This window comes from Gobius niger, assembly GCF_951799975.1.
Source record: "Gobius niger genome assembly, chromosome: 15".
Classification (NCBI taxonomy): domain Eukaryota; kingdom Metazoa; phylum Chordata; class Actinopteri; order Gobiiformes; family Gobiidae; genus Gobius; species Gobius niger.
The window spans coordinates 13,628,220-13,653,739 of record NC_136866.1 but is presented as its reverse complement, the minus strand read 5'-3'; the positions used below and the strand labels follow the sequence as shown (position 1 = coordinate 13,653,739).

The 25,520-nt window shown below is 41.1% G+C and overlaps 1 protein-coding gene across 1 annotated transcript in view; it reads right to left on the bottom strand.

Annotated features, from left to right (window-relative positions):
- Positions 1-25,520, bottom strand: part of map3k5 (mitogen-activated protein kinase kinase kinase 5) — a 55,884-nt gene that overhangs the window by 10,379 nt on the left and 19,985 nt on the right. Inside the window, exons 5-20 of the mRNA XM_079571979.1 lie at positions 24,134-24,302; positions 23,278-23,384; positions 19,394-19,564; positions 17,773-17,885; positions 15,992-16,151; positions 14,854-15,007; positions 14,660-14,767; positions 13,967-14,019; positions 12,582-12,677; positions 8,659-8,740; positions 7,351-7,484; positions 5,823-5,950; positions 5,430-5,566; positions 4,083-4,188; positions 2,735-2,892; positions 20-197 (exon numbers count right to left, since the gene is read on the bottom strand). Coding sequence (XP_079428105.1) covers positions 20-197; positions 2,735-2,892; positions 4,083-4,188; positions 5,430-5,566; positions 5,823-5,950; positions 7,351-7,484; positions 8,659-8,740; positions 12,582-12,677; positions 13,967-14,019; positions 14,660-14,767; positions 14,854-15,007; positions 15,992-16,151; positions 17,773-17,885; positions 19,394-19,564; positions 23,278-23,384; positions 24,134-24,302 — 2,054 coding nt within the window. The remainder of the gene's footprint in view (positions 1-19; positions 198-2,734; positions 2,893-4,082; positions 4,189-5,429; positions 5,567-5,822; positions 5,951-7,350; positions 7,485-8,658; positions 8,741-12,581; positions 12,678-13,966; positions 14,020-14,659; positions 14,768-14,853; positions 15,008-15,991; positions 16,152-17,772; positions 17,886-19,393; positions 19,565-23,277; positions 23,385-24,133; positions 24,303-25,520) is intronic.

Sequence of the window (25,520 nt, the reverse complement as noted above, 5' to 3'; positions counted from 1 at the left end):
TATGGCGGTTTATACGCACCACTGAGGCTGCTCTTGTTCTTCTTCTTGCGGCTGGTGACTGTGAGGAACTGGTCGCTGAGCAGGTCGGTGGCTGTGGCGCGTCGGTCCGGGTCAGGCTCAAAGCAACGCAGGATGAAGGCCTTGGCCTCTTGAGACATAGACTCGGGGATCTCCGGGTGGATCTTAAACATGCCCACCTGCACACAACACACATATAGATGAGAAATCCTGGACGCTAGTTGACGTTATTTCATCACTTTTTGATTAAGTCAGTCTTCAGGCCTGTAAGTGATAAGCAAGATGTCTGCATGTAAATTTATGTTTAGATTTATTCAATGTATTTTCAATCAATATGAATTAAAAGTTTTCAAATCAGTGACAAGTTTAGATTTGACAGACAATGGTCAAGGAAAGAAAAGTGACTTTAGGCAAAAGGGCAGTAGTTGAACTCGCAATAACAGGTATGTTAGAAATTTGCTCTCTAGTTGTGGAGGAATGTTAGCTCAAGATTAGGCAGAGACATGTTTCTCCCGCAGACATTCTTTAGACATGAGTGATGAGGAAAAATAGCGTTTTGAGAACAAAGAAATACATTAACAAAATACAACAATCCTAAAAATCTCCAACCCAGATATAAAGGTTTAGCAACAGAATCAACAGAATCTATCTTCATTTTCAAATAAAAAGGTAAACAATTAACTCTTATTTGTGTATATAATGTAAAATTTCATTTAAATGGCTTTCATGTAAATTAGATAGATAGATAGATAGATAGATAGATAGATAGATAGATAGATAGATAGATAGATAGATAGATAGATAGATAGATAGATAGATAGATAGATAGATAGATAGAAAAAAACACCAACAACAAAACACTACCTCATACACTTGCTGCAAACCTACAGTATTACCAAAACAGTAATATCATTGCACACTAGAAGACAGGTAATGAACTGTGGCCCCTCCAGAATGTAAAAACAAAGAAAAAAAATACAGCATGTATGAAACAAAACCTGTGATCAGTGTTTTTGTTCGTCTACAAGGAGGATTTACTCTCAACTTAAGTTTGTTTTTAATTTAACACCAGATGGAAACTCACATATTTAACACTTTCAGACAGGTCCTAATAACATCCCTAATGGCCTTCACAGGGTGAAGAGAGCTAAGCAAATAAACAGCAGGACGAGGCAAATAGATCAATTATGGTTTCAAACAAAGCCGGGGTGTGCTGACAAACTGGACGAGCACACAGCCTGGAAAGGGCTACGCCGGAGAGCTGTGTTGTTTTGTGTTGAAACAACTGTGTGTGTGTGTGTGTGTGTGTGTGTGTGTGTGTGTGTGTGTGTGTGTGTGTGTGTGTGTATGGGAAAATATTTGTAGTCAAAACCGTGCAGCAGCAGGTGCATACTTCAATGGTGCATGCTTTCAATATTGCATGTGTATAAAAGAGAGGCTGTTTTGAAGCAGGTGGGTGTCCTAATCTAACATGTATTCCGTCGTTTGACATTCGGTACAGTTATTTGTGCCTTTTGTTATTCTAATATATGGATCCTAAATGGTTCACAGAACATGTACTGGTTTTCAAACACAGAAAATTGTAATGCAATATTCATGTGGTGAGCAGCCTGTCTGTACAGACTGCTGACAGCCCTGTACACGGTGTCCTTGGGTGTAAAAAAAAAGACTGGTTTTGCTCGAGAGTGGCAAAAAAACATGGTCCATTTGTAAAGCAGAGTCTGAGTGCCCTCTCAAGCCGACACTACAAACCATCAATCACGACACAGACAATCCGTCACAATCTTTTACTACTTACTAAGATGTTTCTCAAACTTTCACGCCAAGTACCACTATTGTGGTACTTACTCCAATAGGCTGAGGCAAGTGAATTTTACGAGGGTTGATTACTCCAGATCGTAGCATAGGAAACAAGCACTTACTCCGAGCGATGATGTTATGGATGCCAAACAATACCTCGACTTTCTTGTGATGTGATGCGATTACAGTCAACAAAGCGATTCTCTCCCAAGCTCACCCCACCGCCAGGATGCAGGCCCAGCACAAACACTACACACAGCTCAGGTGAGCATGTCAACTAATGTGTAAACCACTCCCCCGGTGCCCCCAATCACCGTGGTGCAGGAGCGCATGACACACTCACACGGCCTTTCATAAAGAGGGGAAACCACCAAAACCCTGTACGTCTTCTGTAACAGGAGTACATGTACACACATTTGCATAGTGCACCTTTAATTGAAATACCTAAGTATTTACAGAAAATACCTCGAAAGTACAAATCCATTGAAGTGTTATAAAAATAGCATAATACTATATCTGCACAGCGCCCTCTATTGTTTTGGAGTATGCATTGTTTGGCTTTTAAAATAAACAAACCAAATTTACCTTTATAGAAATGTAGTGGAGTAGAAAGTATCATATGCAGTGTAGTAGTTAAAGTAAAAGGTTCAACAAAAATAATAAAGTAAAGAACAGGTCCTCAAAAATTGAATTTAAATACAGTACTTAGGTAAATTGTCTGCACCCTTGGACATAGTATTTGGAATTCCCAGTTCCACTAGATCTTAACCAGGTTGAGGGCCTATACACTCATTCAAGCAATAGAGGAAGTAATCTGGGTGACCTATGTTAGCTGACAGCAGCCAACACATAAACCAATACCATTATATCATTCCTTACTATTTTTCTCCAGTGTGCAGAGGGTGAAGGGTCTCACCTTGAACATGGCGGCCTGTGGCTCCCCCAGCTCGTAGAAGGGCGGTCTGCCGGTGGCCATCTCAATGATGGTGCATCCCAGAGACCAGATGTCTGCAGGTTTACCGTAGCCCCGAGGACCCTTGTCAATGATTTCAGGAGCCATGTACTGTAGTGTGCCTACAGAGACAAGAACACAAGTTAATTTCTCGCTATTCATTGATAAAAAAGAATGGAAACTTAACTACGAAAAAAACACTTTAAACTCAAATATTTCAAACAGCAGGATTTAAAGGACCCATTATATTTAAATCTAGCCAAAATGTTTCCTCATCAAAACACAAAATGTTCCCTTCTCATTATCTCAAAACACCAGCCCACACCTGATAAGTTCGGTCTTATCATTTCAGGGCTCAAACTTCCTCCACTACCAACCATGTCTTGCTAGTGGCGAGCAACATTGTTCTTTTGTTTCACTTGTTTAAACCGCTTCTGTCTTTGCCAGCAGAGCATAAGTCCAGAGATTTTTTTACACAGAGAAATACTTTTGCTTGTTTCCCCACTGCATACTTTATTATGAAATGAAATACCAATACTATGATGTGTCCATTTTGGAAAAAAAAAACCCTGAATGATGCGTAACAGAGACACAAACTAAATACTGAAGATAAAAAGCTCAATGAAAACCTAATTATAAAACAAATGTCTTGCTTTCTAAAACCATGACATCCTTTTTCTAATGTCAATGTGTGTGAGCGCCTAATCTTTGTCGAGGCTTAAGTCTTTACAGAGCGGCAGCGCAGGGCCTCCTGTGTCATCAGATAATCTCCACTCAGTCTGCAAGTTTCAGCGCACCACTCAAAGAACCCTTTTGTTCTATAAATAGCCCTCCACTGTGTGCTTCCCAGAGTGTGCTGAGCTAAAACAGGAAAGTCGCACATTTATAGTGGGGCTGGGCTATAAAAAGCCATGGTAGGAGTAGCCTAGTGCTTTCTCTGTCACACACAGAAAGGGTAACTCCCAGTATTAGGCCTAAATACGTCAGACCAAGACGCCATTGGCTGCGGCGGTGGAGCCATTAAAACTGACCACAAACACACGAGCCAAACCCAGCCACCGTCACAGGGTTTAAAAGAGGAAATGTATAAATGCTCTGAGGGGGACGGCCAAAAGTCATGTGTTGCACTGTGAGCTCGTAGACATACAGTAGGTTAGCACTCCTGCCTTCGATTCCCAGAGTTTAAATGATAAACCTCTCGTGGTTATTCCTGTCTGTGAATCCGCAGTGCTCGCCCAGAAAAGCATTTACTCTAAATACAGTCTGGATGAATTGGGCCTTGTGTAATTGGAGGCAGTAGGTCAGTGTGTACCTGTGAAGGTCTCAGTGCAGGGGTTGATCCCGGCCAGTCTTTTGGACGTGCCAAAGTCCGAGATCTTCAGGACGCCGCTGTAGGTGTTGATGAGAACGTTGTCGCCCTGTGGAGAGATGGTGAAAATTAAAAATGCATTGATCTCGCCTTTGTTCTGGTATGCACACAGGTAGGGCAATGTGTGAGGAACAAGAGGGCAAGTTTTTGCATGTTTTGCGTGACTATGGTCAGATCATGCGGTATTTTCAAAATGAATTCCTATACTCATCAAGAGTTATTATTATAACTTATTAACTTATAACTTATTATTGTTTCTTGTTTGTAGGCCTGTACAATTTGGGACTGCCATCAGCTTGTAATGAGATTTTTAAAACACATCCAAGAGCATTTGCTTTTGAGAAAGGACTGAAGCATGAAGTCCTAAACCAATACCAAGAATCACATTAATAGTGGAGGGAGCAGGTTTTGTACACACAACAATCCCATGGAGACAGGAAAATATTATCAAAAACAATTGCCACACTGCTGTGTTGCAATGTTGATATAATTTTGATAAATCTTCTTGACCCTACTGCATTTGATAGTTATCTTAGCAATAAAATTGTGCCATCAGACAGCATGCTGCAAAGTGCAGGAACACAAAACTATATTATGGCACTTGTTGGACTCATTTATTACAGTTTGACCCTCTTCACTTAGTCACAATAATCTATTACTCTTAAGATGTAAATGAGGATGTAAGTATTATTGACAAGGGGCTTTCTTTGCAAACTTCAACCATGGCCTTGATTTAAAAAAAAAAAAAAAAAAGGGGACATTTTCCAAACAAACCACTAATCCAGCCATTGCCCACTTAAATACAATGCAGCAACTTTCCTTTTGTCTCATAAAATATGCTACAAAATGGATACTTTTAATATTAAACAGTGTATTTAATGTCTGAACAATGTATTTTAATGTATTTCCTGGTTTCTGAGAGCCGTCCAAAATATTATTTCAGGTTGCTTTTGACATAGTTATTGCTAATAGTTGGTAGTTTATGTAGTCTGGCTCCCTGTGGAGTTCACCTGTCAGTCAAACAGTATGACAGCTTTTGGGTGACACTCTACTCAGTGTTGGGTTTCTGTAGAAGTTGTTTTCCTCTTTTTCACCGCAAAAATAGTTTAAGCTAAGAGGCAATTTAAATCATACTTTTAAGAATTCAATCAAGACATGAGAGAGAGTGGCACTGAGAAAAGACAACAAGGCAGAGATGCACGTATCAGAGGAAACATGGTGTATGGCAGGGATTTTACTAGTCATTTTGTTTTGAAATGAATATATGGGCAGACGAATTTTGTGAATCACCTTGATGTCTCTGTGTGCGATCTGGTTGTCGTGCAGGTACTTGAGCCCCTCCAGGATTTGCCGGGTGTAGAAGCCGATGGTGGGCTCGTTGTTTTTGAGAGGGCCCCACTTAGAGCGCAGCAGTGCAGAGAGGCTTCCTGTGCAGCAGAGCAAAGTCCGACAATAATCAATACAGCCTCTGTTATCTGAGATTCTTGAGCGATTAGTCGAGTAAAGTCAGTTTTGTGTGACTTGTACTTCTGCGGGCACTTTAAAATAATATTTGGCATGACCACCACAGCTATTACTACAGTTACTATGCATACTACTGCAAGCACTGCTACTGCTACTACACACTGCACATTCAAAAAAAAGACTCCTTTTTGCTATAAATGTAAAAACATGTTGTCTGACCTCCGGGCACTTGCTCCATGAAGATCTTGATGAAGCCGTTCTCACTGATGGAGCCCAGGTACTGCACAATGTTCTTGTGCTTCAAGTGTTTATGGAGAGCGATTTCCTCGTGAAGTGGCTGAGAGTATCTGCCATGACAGCAGAACAACGTGTAAATGCATGGCCAGAGGTGTATCCAGACTTTTTGTCACTTGGATGGCAGAGGGTTGCAGAGAGCCAGCCTAAGTTTTTATTCTGTATTCTGGTCAACCTGCATGCATAAATGTGTACCTATGACAGTTTCCCCATATTTGTCATCATTTGGTGATATAAGTAAAATTTAAAGTAACTTGGTACTGAGCCATTTTGGGTGGGGCATGTCCAGGGGAGTGACCGGGACATGCCACTGTATAATGGTGCAAACTATGGTTAAAATGAGGTTGTGTCATTTCTTATTTCAGTGGTTCTTAAACAGTGGTATTTTGGTTTCTTCAGGTTGGTACTTAGGATCATCTGCAACTTAAAACTTTATTCCTTTTCATTAGAGATTGCTTTGGTAATGCAGCCATGGTACCGAGATTGGACTAAATTACGGCTAAGCGGGTTGTAATATTTCCCCGTTTAGTCTTGATCTAGGAGAGGTATTTGGTGTAAAATGTTTGAGAACCAGTGATATACTGTATCCAGTGATATACTGTATACTAGATATAGTTTTAAGCAATAATCTCCTGCAACGGGCCATCTCTTGCAGGTTATTTCCCTTGGCTATGAAACAATAGTGAGTGCAGTAGGTCAAATCAATACAATGTCATTTATCTCCCAGTGCATTTCATTTTAAAGACATGGGCTGGTCCTGTTGCAACTCAAGAATAAGAAGCCTCCACTGGACCACCTCAGTACAAAAAATCTGGATACGCCTACGTGTGCAGAATGTTTTTTTTTTTTTTTGTACAAAATCATGGGTAAACACACCGAAGTCAGCCAGTCCGAAGCTTGGGTAAAGGGAGGATTATATATAAGAAAGAGCATGAGTGAAACATATCCCAAAGAGTGCATACTGTACATAAGGCAGGCCTTTTTTATTTTTATCTATTTTTACGATGATGGGTTAATTTGGCACCCCTGCAACAATTTCACCGCGTCACTGTCATGCCAGACGCGCTGTTGTTCAACCCACTTGTGCAGTAATTGAACATTTTGCCCACATGCTTCGCTCTGAAGGGCTCTGCAGGGAACAAACTGTGCTGGAGAAGTCCTTGAGCCGGAGACAGCTCGGGGAGGAGTGGGTGGATCCACAAGTGGCTTTGTGTTTTCCAGCCGTCAGTGGTGGGATTTCAAAGACTGGGGGGGACAGCAGCGTGTACGACAGCACCCCCTCCGCTAACAAGCAGCAATAACTAAGTGCTGAGCAGTTCAATGAGCGAGAAAATCCAGTGACTAGATGCTTATTAATTAATTAAAAGTGTCTCTCAAATTGTGACACGGGGCCCAGGAGTGGCTCACGCAAGGCTCTCATTTAGTTCTATATGTGGTTTTTTTAGAGTCTGACCTGCTGTCTCTCTCAGGGATCTCCTTGATGGCCAGTCGGACCTGGTTACTGAGGTCCCGTCCAGCGTAGACCACTCCGAATGTGCCTTTCCCCAGGACCAAGCGCTCGCCATGCTCATCATACTCATAATCATACTGAAAAAAAAATCATAACAAATACACCTAAGCCGGGAAAATGGCCTTCATTAAGTAGCCCATTGGTGCAGTGTAATAAAAGAACAGTGTCCTGCGGGACCTCCTTTGCATCAGCAAACCCTTCAACTTCCTCCCCTTGGCAGATATTTTACAAACAAACAAATGTGTCATTCTGGTCCTTCAACATGGCCAATCATTAAGCAAATTTTTAGACCTCACTTATGCGCGTATATATTCTGTATATTACATTTATTTAGTCAATATAATGTTTTTCTGTCTATTGGCCCAAACTTCTTGAGTCAAGTTAGAGCTAAAATTATTAATCATGGTTCACGGCTACAGCACGTTTGGGGGTGTCATTGCTGTTCACCCCCTTTCACCCTGCACTGTCCTGTCTAATATAGTCTCTCTCTTTATTGTTTTACATTTCACACTGAGTTCTAACTTTTCTGTAACAGAGCGCAGCACAAAACTGACTCCATCACCTATAGAAACAGGAAAGGGCAAGGCAAATGGAGAAAGAGGAGTATTGCATCAAAGCTTCACACAAAAAGCCACCTGCGTTGCGAACCTGTTCGACACCTGACGGGAGCTACAGTGTTGGGAGTAAAAATAGGGCGCGGGTCTGGGTAATTAGCTGTTCCTTTCAGCAGAGGGAGGGCCAACGCAGCGGCAGGTGTCGCAGGTGGCTCCCTACTGCTGCGTGCGTTCAGAGGCACTCTTATAATGCTGGCTGTGATGAATGGGATTGAAAAGGCTTCAAATCATCATCAAAGAAAAGCAGCGAGCACTGATCAGCTGGATTTGCTAAAAAAAAAACAATTCAGCTCAAATAATCAGACAGATGCAATCAGTGGTTTGATTGTGAGGTGAACAATGGGTTGTAATTAATGAAGAGACTGAATTATTACCAATCAAATAGCTCGTTTTATAGTATAGTGACATTATTTTTTTGACCTTTATCATCCCACTGAGATTTAGAGTTTCTTTTTCGCTGGTTCCCAGAAGGCAACAAAGCATCCTTGCCCCCTGGTTGGGTCGATTGCATTCAGAGAGAGACTGTGGCCAAAGATTGAATCTGGAAAGGAGCTAACCACTCTGCTACTCCAAGCATTTTCAGCCTACAGTAAGCCGCGCTGTCAAATGTAATGAATGCTGTGTTTAGTGTTTTCACCTCTAAGGCGTCACCATCACAGTCCCCTTCCTCAGGACCTCTCCAAGCCTCCTCCGCGATGCTGTTAACCAGGTCACAGAATCTGCAATGGAAGCCACAGACAAATTATTATACTACTGTAGTGTGCATCAATAATGTGAGATGATTGACTTTATACTTGAGTACAGTGGTTCTCAACTGGTGGGTCCGGTCACAAAACCGTTTTCAGTGGGTTGCGAGCTTTTCCCAGGAAACAATATTTTAATATTTATGAACAGAAAAAGCATAATCACTACTTGAGTCTTTTAAAATGACTGTTATTGGGTTGTTTTTAATCATAATTGAGCTTTTTTGCTTATTTAATGCTTATTCAACACATTTATTTGAGCAAAAGACAGTGGCGGTTTGTCATGACTCGACTGGACCTGCTTGACCCTCATGACCAACTAACTACTTGGGACTTGAACGTGAAGTCCTAATTTGATCTTGACCTCTTGGTATATTTTAAGAGTTAGACTGTGGCGTGAAAAGTCTGAAAACCACTGACACAAAGTACACAGCCAAGTCCAGAGATAATGGATTGAACATGACGCCACAAGACGATGAGTCACCTTCAAAGAAAATGTTTCTGTGCCTGTACTTTTGTGACATTATGAACTGTGTGAGCTGCTTGAAATGCTAAAATGTCAGACGATAAAGATCAGTTTTAAGTTTGTGTTTTGGTACAAAAGGCTTCAGTGCCATTAGCTTGTTTATGCGGGTACCTCCCACGCTCCTGTCTACAATATGTGACCTTTACCACTGCTGCCTCGCTCTCAGGGGGAATCACAGTTTGTCATCGTCCAACACACTGCATTCCTCTGTCTGCTGCTGCTGCTGAGACTAGACTGGCCATGCAGCTTTTTGCACTTGATCGTCTCATGTAAAGAACTTGTTTCCCCACAATGTCTAATAATAATATTAATAATATATATTTATTTGAATTAAAGACACACACTGTCTTAAATGCAAAAGTAAACTCATGGCTCCTCCCTACGCTCCTATGCACCTGCTCTAAGAATAACCTTGTGCTTTATGTCCTTGGGCAAGACACTTGAGGGTGTCGGGTCATGGGACACTGAGGAGAGGGTCGTGAAAGGATTTCAAGTCAATATTTTTAACATGATAATTTTGCATTTCATGTATTTTAGACTGAACACAATAAATTTCCTGAAATGATGCCAAGTAACAATATTTTAAAATGATTATTTCTTAACCCTCTTAAAGGAATAGGCCACCGTTTTTACATACTGAGATATGTTCTTACCTAACCTTAGACCAGTTAATATATACCCGTCTGGTCTTTGTCCGTGCGCTCTGTCACGCAAACGGAGCACATACGCAGCCTCTCCCACATGTCACATAGCTCCAAAAAAGCTCACGATAGAAGCCACCAAGCTCTTCCACGTGTTCCCTATTTAAATAAAGTTACGTGAAGTGTTTTCATGCGAAGTATATTTACACAGAAATGTTACATGTCGATTTTATAAGCAGAAAAAGGGGCACTATATTGTGAGGCGTAATGATACGAGGAGCACAACGTTCGCGCAGTAACTCCTAAAGACTTCCCCCCGCTCACTTTCGTCAATAGAAGCTGCGTGACTTGTAGAGAGCTAGCAGAGAACAGTTGAAGAAGCGTCGATAACTTGTGAACAATGCCTTTTACGTGCATCGTGCCGGGCTGTGATAACAAGCAGAAAGTATATAGTGTAGTAATGTTTCACAGATTTCCAACTCACCCCGGACGACGACACAGGACTCAGGACCTCTACCATGAGGTAGGAATGCACGAGCACTTTCCGAAAATATATTTTCTGCTTGTTGTAAAAGGCTCTCTACAAGTCACGCAGCTTCTATTGACGGAAGTGAGCGGGGGAAGTCTTTAGGAGTTACTGCGCGGACGTTGTGCTCCTCGTATCATTACGCCTCACAATATAGTACCCCTTTTTATCTGCTTATAAAATCGACATGTTACATTTCTGTGTAAATATACTTCGCATGAAAACACTTCACGTAACTTTATTTAAATAGGGAACACGTGGAAGAGCTTGGTGGCTTCTATCGTGAGCTTTTTTGGAGCTATATGACATGTGGGAGAGGCTGCGTATGTGCTCCGTTTGCGTGACAGAGCGCACGGACAAAGACCAGACGGCTAAGGTTAGGTAAGAACATATCTTAGTATGTAAAAACGGTGGCCTATTCCTTTAACCCCCACCTTAACCAAGGGCATTTACCCCAGTTCGACCGGCCTTACCCAAAATCTTTCTTGACTGGAGAGCTATAGGCCAGCGTAACACCTCATTTGAAAGCTAAGACCAACAAAACTGATCTAAAAAAATCTTTTTTTCTCGCGTTGTTGCCGTGTTGTCGTCACTATTTTGACTCTTTTTTTTTTCATTGCATTTTTGCCACTTTTTCCATCACTGTTATGCAGCTTTTTTGTTGTGTTTTTGTCACATTTTGACACATTTGTCGTCACTTTTTAGTCACTTTTTTGTCACACTTTTATCCATTTCGTCCAATTTTTTGTCACTTTTTTGGGTAATGACAAAAATGTGCTTTCAGTTGAGGGTTAAGAGGTTAACAGGCTCACACTGTTATTTTGCTAAGATAATCTTCCAAACAACAATTTCGACATCATTTTGCAGATATCATTCGACAGTTTTTTGACAGCACATTCAAACAGTTGTCGCTCAATACAGCTCTGTCAGAAAAACATCCGGCATCCATCTTGAACCTTCTCTGTCACCTCTCTCCCTCCTCTTCGGAGTATCCAACGGTAAATTGCAGGGCATTGGCAGTTGGGATGAGTCACGTCTATGCTCATTCTCCACATAATAGGACCAGAAGTGCTCGGTGGCTCAGAAGTGTCACGTTCTGCACAGGAGAGAGGTGTACAGGTGTGTGTGTGTGTGCGTGTTCCCGATGAAGTGAAGGTGCAAGATTTCACAGCTGCGTGATGGAGCCGAGTTTAAGTGGAGAGGAGAAGAAGACGTCAAAAAACATGGAGTTCTGTAAAAAGCTTTTCCGATTACAGGCAAGACAACTTTCTGCTTTGAGCTCGCAACCTTTTCCATCCGGATTGCCGTGTAATTTGTGACCCTGCAAATCTCATCACACACATTTAAGTGTTTTCCCTGGAATAGGCCAACTATGATGTATAAAAGTACCAGAACCAATACCAGTACTTCAACGATACTTAGTTTTCGATACCTATACTAAAATATTTGTCGTCTCGAACCAGAAAACAGAACAACAATGTGTGGAAGATCTGCACATTTGCTATATCAGGTTCACCTCCAATGTCAAGAAATGTGTGAAAAATGGGAATAATTTGGGGGGGGGGGGGGAATAGAGAACACTTGGAGAAAGTGTGTTAAAAAAAAAGGAAGGAGGAGAAAACGGAGGAAAAAATATAAAGAAAAAAATGGGTAAAAATGGGGGGAAATAGGGAAAATATTGGTTAAAAAAATGAGCAGAAATAAGGGAAAAATTGGAAAGGAAAAATATAAATAAAAATTGGGGAAAACATTTTGGGGAAAAAACATTTATTTGAGATGAAACAACCAAGTCACTTTGTTTAATTCTGTCCAACAGCATCAAAACTTGAATCAAAAGATATGAGATTTTCGATACCTGCTTTTGATACTTTTATTTTGTCGATACCGGTAGAACCTTAACCTTTTTTTAATTGTATCATTTAACGGTACCCAGTCCTAATCAAGACACGTGTCTATTTATTCAGGGAACAGAGCTGTCGCTCTTATTTTCTGAGGAGGAAACTTCTACAACTGCGCATAAACTTTGCATTCAGGCAGCTCTGCTGACTAAAAGCCTCTAGCATTAGACGTACCAGTGTTACGGACTGTAAAGTGTTTCATAATGGCACAGCAGAGATGACTAACCTTTTGCAGTGCATTTCAGTGCAGAAGTAGATCTGGAAGTCCTCGGCATTATGAAGGACGTACAGGAAGGCACTGCGCTCATCGAACTTGGAGATACTGTAAAACAATTACGCTGGATTGAGTTAAACATTAACATTATCGCAGAAACGCAACCACAGTGATTCAGTGTACTGTTTGTGTCAGCGCCAAGACTAGAAATAAAGAGAGGATTGAGACTCAGGAAGTGATCTGACATCAAAGTTTAACAGGAAGTAAACAGTTTTTCACACAGACTAACTTCAACAGACTCCAGACAATAGATGGAAAAGAATTAAACAAATGAAATGTCAGCCGTACACTCGAAGGACACATCTGTTCTAACTGAAATTGCATTTGAATCAAAAGTTATATAACTTTGGTGTCTGAAACACAATAGACAATAGAACACTTCTTCCAAAACTTGTATTTGTGGACAAGCCGAGGCCGTAGCTGTGGACGCACACGGGAAAAGCATTGGTGGTGTTCTTGCGTTGGGAAGCATTGTGTCCCGCTGACAGTGTGCAGCTGAGTGGGAGAATAGACCAGAGTGGTTCCCATGGAAACGCCTGAGCACAACCCTCCAGCTCTGAGCCTGAAGTCCTCCAAGACACGAGGGGAGACAGGGGAGAGAGGAGCAGTGGTGCTTGTGCAATAACGACCGACTTACACAACCAAAAGAACTATATAAACCACGGATGCCAATATGCAATACAATATTCCACGTATCCTGAAAAGCATGAAATATTGATCAATATACTTTGGTGCAGTAGTGTAGTCGTCACCAATGATCATGAAGTACAAACAGTCTAGAAAAGATTGAGTTTTTCTACAGTTAAGATGGTGCATATGCTCATGGGTTACATAGTAGTGTAAGTACTATATTGTAAGTATGGCATTAAAAATGATCCATGCTTATTCTTTCTCCTTCGCGTGGACTTAATGTGAGCAGATCTTTTCCTCTCAGCTGTCCTTGATAAATGTTGCATGTGTCCTGGTGCATAATCAAAGGCCTGCCAGTGCTTCTGTTCCTGCTGTGCACAGTGTGGTTTGATGATGCAGCGACAGAGAGCCCTGGATGAAATGCTAGATGTATTTTTACTTTTTATATATGTGTAGTTTTTAGATGAAAAAGGAGCTCCTGTGTAGTGCTTATTTTCAAGGTGGGGTAACAAAATTTGCAATAATTTATAGATAATGAAAATGGCCTCGGTATTAGTGTATACTTGTCAATACCATATCATCGTTAGGGTCTGCAATTTTGCAATCTAAAAACTAACCACCCACTTAAACCGTTGGTGTGGGCTACCAACCGTGCCCTCTCCAGAGTCAGAGTGACATTACCGAGTGATTAAACAAACAGCACTGACCTGACGCCTCGCACCGAAGTGGCACTGAAGTTCCACTCATGGATCCCTTTGTGCTGCAGAGAGAACAATCACAACCAGTCACAACATTTAGACCTCAGGGACGGGGGCCCAGCACAGGCACATGAGGCATCAGACCATGATTAAAGATTGGAGATGGTTATTAGAGCAATGGAAAAATAATTAGTAATAGTGTGAAAACAAAAGTGGTAGCTGTAGAAATATTGTTGTAATAGGCTACTGATGGTATGCACTTTCTACTACAAAGTACGCACAAAATATCCACTCAAAATGTGTTATTAGTAGCTGTCGTTGTGGTGAGCTTACACAGGGTTAATGATAAGGTCTTCATTTTGGCAAAATTCATTTAATGACAAATAATGTTTTTTAATGCCCCGCGGAAACCCTTCTCATAGTCGTCTACTAAAAGTCCATATTTTGAGTATATGCTCTTTATCAGCCCACAGTGCTGATGTTGCACATTTATAAGGATCCATTTCCAGTGAGTAACCACAACCTTTTATGTGTGGGTAAGCATCAAAGTACTTAGGAGAGGAAAAGATCAATACTGTGCAATACAGAGAGGAAACAAGAAACCACTAATGCTAGAAAAGAGTGTGTGGTAGACACATAGAAAAAAAGGCAGTATCTTAGCAATGCATAAAACTAATTCTGCAGCTGAAGAGTTAGTTTTACCTTATCATCAGGAGCCACATGCCAGATGGACACAGTGTTGTCCTCTACGTCTTTGTTAATGGACAGATAAGAGGGCTGGTATACTTTAGTGGGCTCCAATATTAGCACCTGGACACATCCAAAAAGGTTACCACTGTGTTGTGCTTTTCACATGCAATAATGTATCAAATGTTGGCGTTATAGAAGGCTCATACAGGGAATCTGACAGAGGAGACGTCCTTTTTTGTGGCCTCCACTAGAAAGTCCATCCAGAAGTCCACCATTTCTTGTTTCGGCGCTGGCTGCTCTGTGCCCGGCTTTTTGAAATGTTGGTAAATCAAGATGGTCTCGACCAGAGAGCGGAGATACCTGGACAATTGAAATTAAAATAAATAAGTCCTCCGACGACTAAAGACAAAAGTTGTTAAATTAATTAAATTGTTTCAGTTTTGTTTTTACGATTGAAATGTACAATTTCTCAAACTGATCTTGCCTTTAAAGGGGCTAGATGCAAGTTGGCCATTTTATACTCACTACTGCCACCTCAGGTCATACTTGTAACTGCACTATATTAAGCTCATGCATGACGCCAATTTGGACCCGAAGTAACCACTTTTTGAGTGACAGTGCAAGATTCTAGAGGCAGTTGTGGTGAATAGGTCTGGGCTCATTGTAAACCTTAGGACATGGCTGGGACATGTAGGGGGAGGAAAATACTTAATTTTAACATTTTTAAACTCCGTATAGCCCCTTTAAGGACTTTCTCATATTTCTCCATCAATCACTTTTTTCTTTGCCGAGACTCTTTTCAAAATCTGTTGCTGTATCTGTTTGGCATCTGTTTTGTGCAGTTAACATGCAAATCTGATATCAACAACAATAAAGAGTGAGTCAGTGTCAGGTCTGGGAAACGCGGTGACACTAACTGGATGATTTGCATGATTTGTCAGGTTATAAACCTCAAATACGAATCAAAGGGGATTATGCAAACAAACAAATATTGTACAATTGTGTTTCCACGCTGGGCACTGTTCGTCAGAGTGACTTTAATTTGTTTTTCACAGCTGCAGTAACCGCAACCAACAGCTGGGGCACAGATGTGTCATAAACGGAACAATCTGTTTTAGCAGCGCAGTCTCTACATGACATTAGCTCTAAACAAATAAAGTCAGTCGGGATCAAAATAACTAAACTTGACGAGGAAAACTGTGGAGTGAATTGACGCGTCTGATGTGTTTAAGGGCGTAACGTTGGGGTCAGATATCCCGACAAGAGCAACATAAAGGCTGTTTTACAAAAAGTTTTTAACAAATAAACAAATAAAGGTGACAATTTCACTGCGCCGACACTCACCAAACTGGAGCTTTGAGTTTGAAGAGTTTCTCCGAGGCCTGGATGACCCGGGTGTTGTCGCAGGCCAAAATACTGGCCCCCAGGAAGAAGCCCACGTCCCAGTAACTCTGCAGCTTATCCAGGCTGCCCTTCTTACCCAGCAGGCTGCTCAGCTTCACCCCTGCAACAAAACAAAGCACAGAATTAACATCGGCAGGTGCAGGGGTAGAACAAGGCCTTTATTATCGGGTTAGTGCTGTAGTTTTGGAGACTTCTGATCCTAAGGTTATAGTCGAGACTTTTGGAAGATAAACATGTTCTTTTCCAGGACGGTATTTAAAAAATATGCCAGCAGAATATTTAGCTTTAAATTCTGAATGAAGGACATTGTATCTTTTTGCATTACTTGGGTGCCTTTATTAGGGAACCATAAAAGAATAATAGAGACAGGAGAGCACAGGCGGAGATTATGAGGGAGAGGAGGCCCACAGGGACAGAGGTGAACTGAAAGAGCTGCCGGCAGATTCCCAGAAGACTTTGCACTATTTCCCACATTCTTCTGCCCCACTGAGGCTCAGATTTCAGATGAAAACACGGGGAGCATAACATCAACATTTAAAGTTTGACAAATCTGGGTCAGTTGGCAAACGTGCAATATGTGCAATGTATAATTATGCATAGATAGGTCCACATTATTGCCTTGGAATTGAAGTTGCAATTTTATTTGTCAACCCATTTAGGCCGGGAAAGCATTGCCGCATTTCTACCATTAAAGCCGGAGGCGCTCTTGCATAATTCTACCATTGAGGCCGGTAAAGCGTATACGTCAATTTTCGTATTTTTGCACCAATTGTCGGCCTTTGAGCCAATGAAATGCACCAGAATAGAGGCACAGGAGCATCACCATCACAACACTTTTTGTTTCGTGTTATCTGGTGAAATATTTGCGTGGAGATATTCACTGTTTTGAGTTGCAACCCAGCTACAGTCCGTTTATAGAGCTTCCACGTAAATGCGGCGTGCAACCCGCGGCACGCGGCGTGCAACGCGCAACTCAAAAACGATCAGAAAACAGTTCTTATGCTCTTTCCATCACGTAGTTTTATTGAGAAGTCAAGTGTGGGACGAGGAGAGCTGCTGAGCAGCAGTGAGGGGAGGGGCTTTCTCCTCCTCGTTGTGGTGTTTAGAGAGATCTGTTTGGAGCAGGCTATACTCTGCCCTTCCACATCACCAGCTTTTAATTTATTTATAGCCTAATAATTATTTCCCACATGTTTCTATATAAAACAATTAATTCAATTGTATTTGACAAGAGTGGATATTATATTGGGTTTAGAAAGAAGCTGCTAGACATTTTTGAAGTGACCTCAAAAGACAAATTATAAAGGTATGACATAAAAAATATAGGCCTATATTTTAGCGTAAGAGGGCTAAATACCAAATTTCACTTTGCTTTTACCTATTTTCTTTTTGTGAAGGTAAATAAATCAAAATGAATTTTGTTCCTATCTGCTACAGAGGCTGAGAAATCAACAATTTAGTAGCTGTTACTTCAGGTTTTCGGGGTCTTTTCTGAAATCGCCCACAGGTTTTACAGGCATTTTTTCCAGCCGTTTTAGGCCTAAATGGGTTAATGAGTCACAAAAAACTTTAAATAAATCCGTATTGCCGGTAAACTGCTTCCTCTTACTATTTGCATGCAACATGTGCCACAACTCATATTTCCATATCTTTGTGCACTGTTGGCTTGCAGTAAAAGGCACGTCTGAACCGCTGCTGTTGTACTTTAACAATCCACTCACCGACTTTGCGGAGCTCGAAGGATGTGTCAAACTGGTGTCCCGCTGCCAGGAGCAGAACGGCATAGTTGATACCAGAGTGTAGTGTTGGCTCAGACTCAAAACCTTTTTTGAACCTTCAATAGAAAGGATTTTGATTAGAGGAAACAACAGTTTTAGTAGAAGTAGTAATACCAGTACTAGCAGCAGTAGTATGTAGTAGTAGTTCTAATTATGAATGTAGTTTCAGTTACATTCTCAAAAGTGTTACTCCTTTTCAAATCCCAAACTTAACCAAGTGCTGTACACTTGAGTTGATCGAAACAATAACAGCCATATTGAGTTGGGCATTTGCAAAAACAAAACTCAAAATTCAATTTATTTCATGAGCAATCTGTTGAGCTGAGCAGAGAGGGAGTGATTCTTATTAGCCCTGTGGAGTCTTGGACGTGAAGATCTCCGGCAGATGGGAGACGATTATACAGGCAGCATACTCCATCTAAGCAAGCAATCAAATGAAATCTCCAAAAACAATTTCCACAAGACGCCAATCAGAAGACTCACTTCACTGCAATTATTATTGTTTTGTAATTTCCCCTCCTGCCTCAGAGAACACAAACAACCAAAGTACATGAAGATCCTAAATTGAAACTTTAGGGCTGGGGGGGATACTTTTATCACTAACTGTGTGTTTGTGTGAGTTTGTAGAGTTCTCAATTCTTTACAAGGTGAATGTACAGTCTGTTTAAAACATATTATAGCAAATAATAAAAGTCATTTCAAATATTAAATAACTATATATAAAAGGCGTAGTCTGTTTCGCCCCAGACCAACTCTGTGAAATATCAACGTTAATATCAATGTTAGTTTGAGACAGTGAATTATATTCCACATTAAAAACAATTATATCAAATTATTATGGATGATTTTGCTGGAATGTACTCTTGAAACAATATAACTGGACTGGACAATAATCAGATTTTCGTGCATTATTCCATGTGTGTTTCATCAAAGGTATCCTAACACTTGCCAATCGTTCCCACGTGTTATCAAGCCATAACTGGAATGGCTGCATGGTGTTGGCAGATTATGAAGGGTGAGCAGATATAATCGGCTTTAGCGCATGATGCAATGCCCCATTTTCTCAATGCCTTTACCTCTAAATGGTGACAGATTGCCAGTTTCTGAATGGTTGGAACACTGAGGTGCTACAGAGCTGTGAGTCAGTCCACACTCATCCGTCACACTTATTAACCTTTGAAACTTTTCAACCAACATCATTTGAGTCACTGGACAAGCCAACTGTTTTGACTAGATGGCTGCACAATATTAAAAATAGGGTTTTCTGGATCAATCAGTTTTATAATGTATGTTTTATAATATGTCCAACACAGAGATGAGTTGCTGAGAGGCAGTGGCTCACGACTCGACTAAGTTCAGGCTAGATGACTCAGGCTTGGATTTCATTGATTTAGCTCTGAAATCTGTGGTACTCGTGACCTCTGACTTTAAAAAACAAGCTTTTAAATGATAGTTTGAAGTTTAAAGATAGGTGGAAGGTGAAAATTTAAATTTAAAGTGCTATTTTTTTTTCTGTTTATTGCTATTACAAAGTGCATCCCTTTCCCGCACTCGCTGTCTTTACCAGCGCGTGCTGCTGTCGCGGCTCTCCGTGTCGGTGAAATGTGTCTCGAGGAACTTGTCCTTGTAGATGCGTCCCACCAGGCAGTAGATGTCCGAGGCCACCTGCTCCTCACCCTCCACCAGCGGCAGCATGATGTCCAACGCCTTCTGCCTGTCGCCTGGAAGGTTCCTCCTGCATAGCCACACAAAGCCAGAATTAGGAACCAAACAAAAAAAGGTTTCTTTTGAATCATACACACACACACACACGCGCATAAGTGTTAACAAAAATAATAAATAAATAAATCATTCATTCATTCAATCAATCTTTAATAAGGACACAAGTGCGGACACATGATCCAAAGTTACATTAAAATAAAAAGAGAAGGTAGAAAAATATCACCATCATCAAGAAAAAAAGATAAATAACACAAACTTTAATGTGTGTTTAATGCGTGCCCAGGCAGGTGTTCTCTTTAAGAATAGGTTATTATTGTATCAGTGTCTTAATCCATGATGGGGCACAGAAGCACTACCATCATAGGAAGCAGGCCTATCGTGCAATACTAAATAAATGGGGGGGAAAAACAACTGCAAACTGCTACTCTTCATGTGAGACTCCAGCTGCAGCCACAACACATTTAGGTTTTACTCACTATTTGTCATGACAAGACAATATGGAAATTTGCTTGGTTATGTGAAAGACAGACGTGGGCACTGGGCAGTAACTATGCAAATTTACTGTACTTCAGTAGTTTTTGAGGAACTGTACATTTTTCGAGTCGTATTTTTGTAGAAAACATATTACTCCACAAGATTTGAAAGATAAATAATAACTTCTACTCCACTATGGAGGCTCAGTAAAAAGTACAACTTGGCAGTGTTTTGCCCTATTTAAAACCCATCAGATGAACACTCCAGAACTGTAGGTGGCACTGTCCATATCTGCTGTCAATATCCCTGACTTGAGTCACAACAAACAAGAGGGTTTGACGTACAGGTGGTGAATTTGGGCGTCATTATTATGCAAAGTTGTCACTTTCTGCACACAAACTACAGATGGAAACTAGCTCAAGCTAAATCTGGTGCAAATTAATTAATTAATTGATGTGTTTTGCACATTGTCCCTGTTGAAATAAACAAATACTTCAGTACTTTAATCTAAGTTATCATTTGAATGAGCAACTTCTAATTTTATTGGAGTAATATTTGACCACTAGTATTTTAAACGTTCACTCAAGTAACATAATCAAGTACCACCACTGATGAAAGGCGATGAAGCATGTGGATCATGTATAAGGAAACAATGCCAACCACTCTGCCACAGATTATCAGATGAAATGAATATACTGTAGTTGCATAAAACAAATATGCTAATAATTCTACGCGTTTTAACATCAGAGAGATTTACTGAGTGTACATTTCATTTCCGATTATCATTCGCTGCACTGAATGTATTTATAAACCCATTAGCCGCTGAAAATGAATATCTAAAGCCAGTCTGTTTGGAAATGTCGTGAGCCCTGTTTATCGTTGAAATGGAGCATAAAGCACTGTGAATACATCAAACTAACATCTGCCATGAGCGTATTACATAACAGCTTCTTATTAGCACCGTTTTCCCACAAACCTGTCAAGTTACATAAAACGTAATTAGGCATGTCTCCTAGTTATCACACTGGTTTCTATGTGTTTGCATCCACACACACACACAGCAGGCTTAAGGATCACTTAGCGTCCTCATTTCTTTGTAAATCTAAGGCTTCAAAGATAGAGAAGAGAGAAATTTGTTTTTCGTATCACTGATGAACATTTGCAGGAAGCCAATTAATATTTCATTATTTATAGTCATTTCTATTTATTATTATTATTTTTTACAAAGATCCGCTTGTATTGAAAGGCATGCATTTTTTTGGGAGTAAGTGCAGGCTTTTCCGCTTTTTATATTCCCGGTAGTACCACTTTCACCCGGTGATGTGTCTGTTTATCCCCACTGAACTAGGAACCAAAAAAAAGGAAGCTTTCCTACTTTCCTGCACTTGGGAAACAAATCTCCAAAGACAATCAGTCGGCTTGTCCTGCATATTTATCTGATACAAAAGGATACTGAACGTAAAAGAAGATTTTTCATTTATTCATACTGAAGCATAATTATGATTCTGAAATGATGATTCCCCTTTGTAAATGTGGAGAAAACTGCTGGCACCTGTTAGCACTTAAAAATGCATCAAAAGCATCGGCACTATTCATCTTGAATTTAACGCTTTCAGCGTCTTGTTACAGGTAACGTCCATTAGTGCTGTGCGATTTTGGAGACAAGATTTGCGATTGGATTTGCAAACCATTTTTTTTATAAACAAATTTCAAGTTTATTCACATCCAGGAGCAATAACATCACGAGGGGAAACTGAAACATGAGTTTCTGAACCTGTTTGTAGGCCTAAACTACAAGGTTAAACCCCCTAACCCCTTTTTTTATTACGCTTTAGTAGCTGATAGTCATGAGTTAGTGTGATAGTCTGGGTTAAACTCAACAAACCCCGATATTTTACCACTTAGCAACAGATATTGTACCACCTAAATCAGTGGGTCCCAAACGTTCAGGCCGCAACCCCCAAAATCTGGTTTAATAATGTTAGTTATGAGTTACAAAAAAGTAAAAAATACTGCCTCAAAATCATCATGCAACCCTCACTTCAGTGTCCCGTGACCCCACAGGAGGTCCCGACCCCCAGTTTGGAAACCACTGACCTAAATAAACTACTGTCTTTGCAGTTTGCTAATGAAAACTAATCAGTCTTGATACTGTGCATCTAATTATAAAGCATTTGCATACATGTCATGAACTTTCAGGCTAGTTTTTTGTCATTTCTGTGAGAGTGACCCCAAAGAGTGACTCTGAAAGATGTGAAACGTGTTTATAAATTCATCCCAGTGAAGAGTTGGGATGTGTGTACAAAGTTCAAAATGAGTTTAGACCCCAACAAAACAGTTCAATTTACTTGGTCCTTCTTTCACAAAAAAAAAAAAATCAGGTGCAGGGCCTTTATTGACCTTTATTTAACCAGGATAGTCCCACTGAGATTAAGAATCTCTTTTTCAGGGAAGTCCAAACTGTGAAGCTCCCTTCTCCACATCATTTTCTCTCCTACTTTCTCTCTAATGTGTCAAGACGAAGGCCCAAACGGCTGGTGTTGTTTGTCAAAGTCTCGCACCAGCACAATGTGTCACAGCCCCGGCACCGAGTAAGAGAAGAAACACACACACACTCAAAAAAAAAAAAAGGGTGATGAACATAACGCTTCGACTTGTGTGCCGAATGCCAGGGTTGAATAAAACATATGAGCTGACAGCTATTACCATGGAGACGGTCCAAAGGGAGGCGAGACCTGATCGAGCCCGCTGTTTGTGCGGTCGATGGGGAGTTGGACGGATTGTTTTGCAAAGCTATCGGAGCTAACGGCGGCGTGATCTTATGGGGATTGTTCATAACATGGAGGCTTTCAGCTGCTCAGATAAATGTCATGTTACTAGAGCCCAAGCTGAAGGATTATACCCGTGTATATTTTGGGTGGAGAAAACTGGCTTATTCGGCGACAACCCACCCAAAGAACATGCAAACACAGAGTACGCCATTAGCAGCCAATTGTGGACAAAAACGAGACAGATTTCTGACACAAAAAGCTTCTGCACATTAGACTCTAGGACGCTAAATCCACGTAACCAGTGAGAGCCCACTTCAGATCAATCAAGTGTTTTTACAACCCAGCATTGATCAACAAAAGGAAGTGAGTCAGCGTCAGAAACGATACAACCACACTAATAAACAAAATGTTATGTGACTTCAGCAGGAGGTTTGGGGCGGATGTTTTTTTGTGTTGAGTTCAGCGATACTTTTCGACTTACCGGTTGAGCGCGAAGGCGTAGTGGAACTTGACGTGGGGATGAACCATGGGGTCAAAGGTCGGCAGCTTCTCCAGTGTCTCCACCAGCTTCACAATGGACTCATAATCCTGGACATCGCAGGGACAATGACAGCGAAAGAGAAAGAGAGAGAGAGAGCTTGGGTTTCAATGTGGCCACTCCAGCAAAACCATTGTGCTGTTCATTGAAAACGTTCATTCACTATGACAGATTTTGACTTCATTATTTTGCGAGTTTTGTACTAACTATCCATTTTATTTCCCTTTCACTATAAACAGTCTGTCTCCTCCTTGTCTGCATACCGCTGTCAGCGCCATACCCAAGCCATGCTGAATTATGCATGACGTCTTCCATGCTTGTTGTCCGCATGAATGATTTATGGACCAGCCTGTGGCGAGCGGAACAGCGTAAGGGCAATGAGAGGATGTTTTAGGACGCTGAGACCAAATGACCAGCCCAGAGCGGTCCGCGGGAGGTCAGCTCTGGCCTTAATATGAGCATGCACGACAATGAACAAGAATGATGAGGCAAGCAAGAAGCGCAGGGAGAAAAAAAGCGGCCTTGATTCGACTTTATGAAAGTAACAGAGAGAATGCAGTACTTTTTTCATGTATGTCACGGTCATATTTTCAGTAAAAGGTGTGCTAACACAAATTCAAACGGCATTTTGGTACAACTATGCCAAATTGATTGGACCTAGGACCTTGGGTTGAGGCTGTAAAGTGGCGCATTTTTGCTTTTCATGGAGGAAAAAAACTGCGCACCTTTAAAAATGTTCAATAGACGTTTGGAGCATCTCCATCTGGGCAGTCTAGTTTGAGCTGCCTGAGGATGTTACCTGTATGTCTCTGTACGTGAGCAGCAGGTTGATGACTATATCGTCGGAAAGGCACTCCACGTTGTCCAGTCTCTGCTGTATTCTGCTCAGCTCCGCGGCCAGCTCGGTCCCCGTGTACAGCTCCCGTGCCTTCCGGATGTCACTCAGCATGGTCTCCCGGAAATACTGACTGTATACATGCAAAAAAACAAAACACAAACCACATTACTGAAACTACAGATGAGAAGGGATGCCAAAGGTTTGTTTTGCTATTGATAAGAAGTTTGCAGGTATTGGATAATAATGTCAACATATTTTTATCACTATCTTAAACATTTAGTAAGTGTTTGCTCATGTGGAAAATGAGTAGCACGTACTAAAGTGGATCAGCAGAGCGTTTTTTAGACACGCACCATAATATCATTTATGTATCAGATTAAAGGCCCAAATACTGTAATATTGGCAATTTCAAATGTTAACTTATGTGCAACATGCTCACAAATAGCTAAATTTAATTAATTAATTTTTAGCACCTGTCTTGATAAATGACTCCATGAGTTGGTTAGAAAAGGCCATATTGGCGCTGAAACAAAAACATCCTTAAGCGTCACTTCCTAATTTTGAAGCGACCTCCCCATAAGCCCCTCCCACCCCTCCTTTTATTCCCCTTTGCTGCACAGCTGTTTCAATAAAAAGAGCTTTTACCTTGCAATGTATGAATTAAGCTCAGAGATGGAGAGGTGAGGAAAGCATTTCCTGGGTACGTAGGATCTCAGGAAGAGCTTTTTTGAAGCTACTGCTGGTCAAGATCCAAAAATTATCATTGTACAAGCGTACAACGAAGAAGTGTTCAGGTGTTTGTCCTGAGCCGCTGCAACGCCCCGCCACTGGGGGTCAACCTGACCAGGAGGTCGGGGAAACCGTAGTACCCGGAGGAGACCTGGCTGGCTGCCGTCAGTCCTCCTCTGATCCTCTGAAACAGTGCAGGTGTAACTCCAGGAATGTTTTTGATGCACGATCAACTTTGTAACAAGGTAAAAAAGCTCTGAAAAGTCAATTTTACGTAATAAGCCCGTTTAAGCTCAAGTGAAGAGGAAGAGCATCTGCTGCAGAATCGAAGCAAAGTACATGGTATTACTGTCAATCCCACAGTTAAATAAACAGATGAGGATCCTGTAGATGTGTTTCTACATTTACCGGCTCACGTTGCCGGGTGCATGCAAAAATCTGAGTCACTATTCCTGGAGCCGAGCTGGCGCTTGGCACAAAGCTCCACCTCAGCATCAGAAGCAGGCGAAATGTTTGTTTGCGGATAATCCCCACGCAAGGTCAAAGTTCAGCTCTAACACAAAGATAATGAATGAGGAGGAAACGGAAGAGAAGTCCAGTAAATCACCAGAAGGTTCTG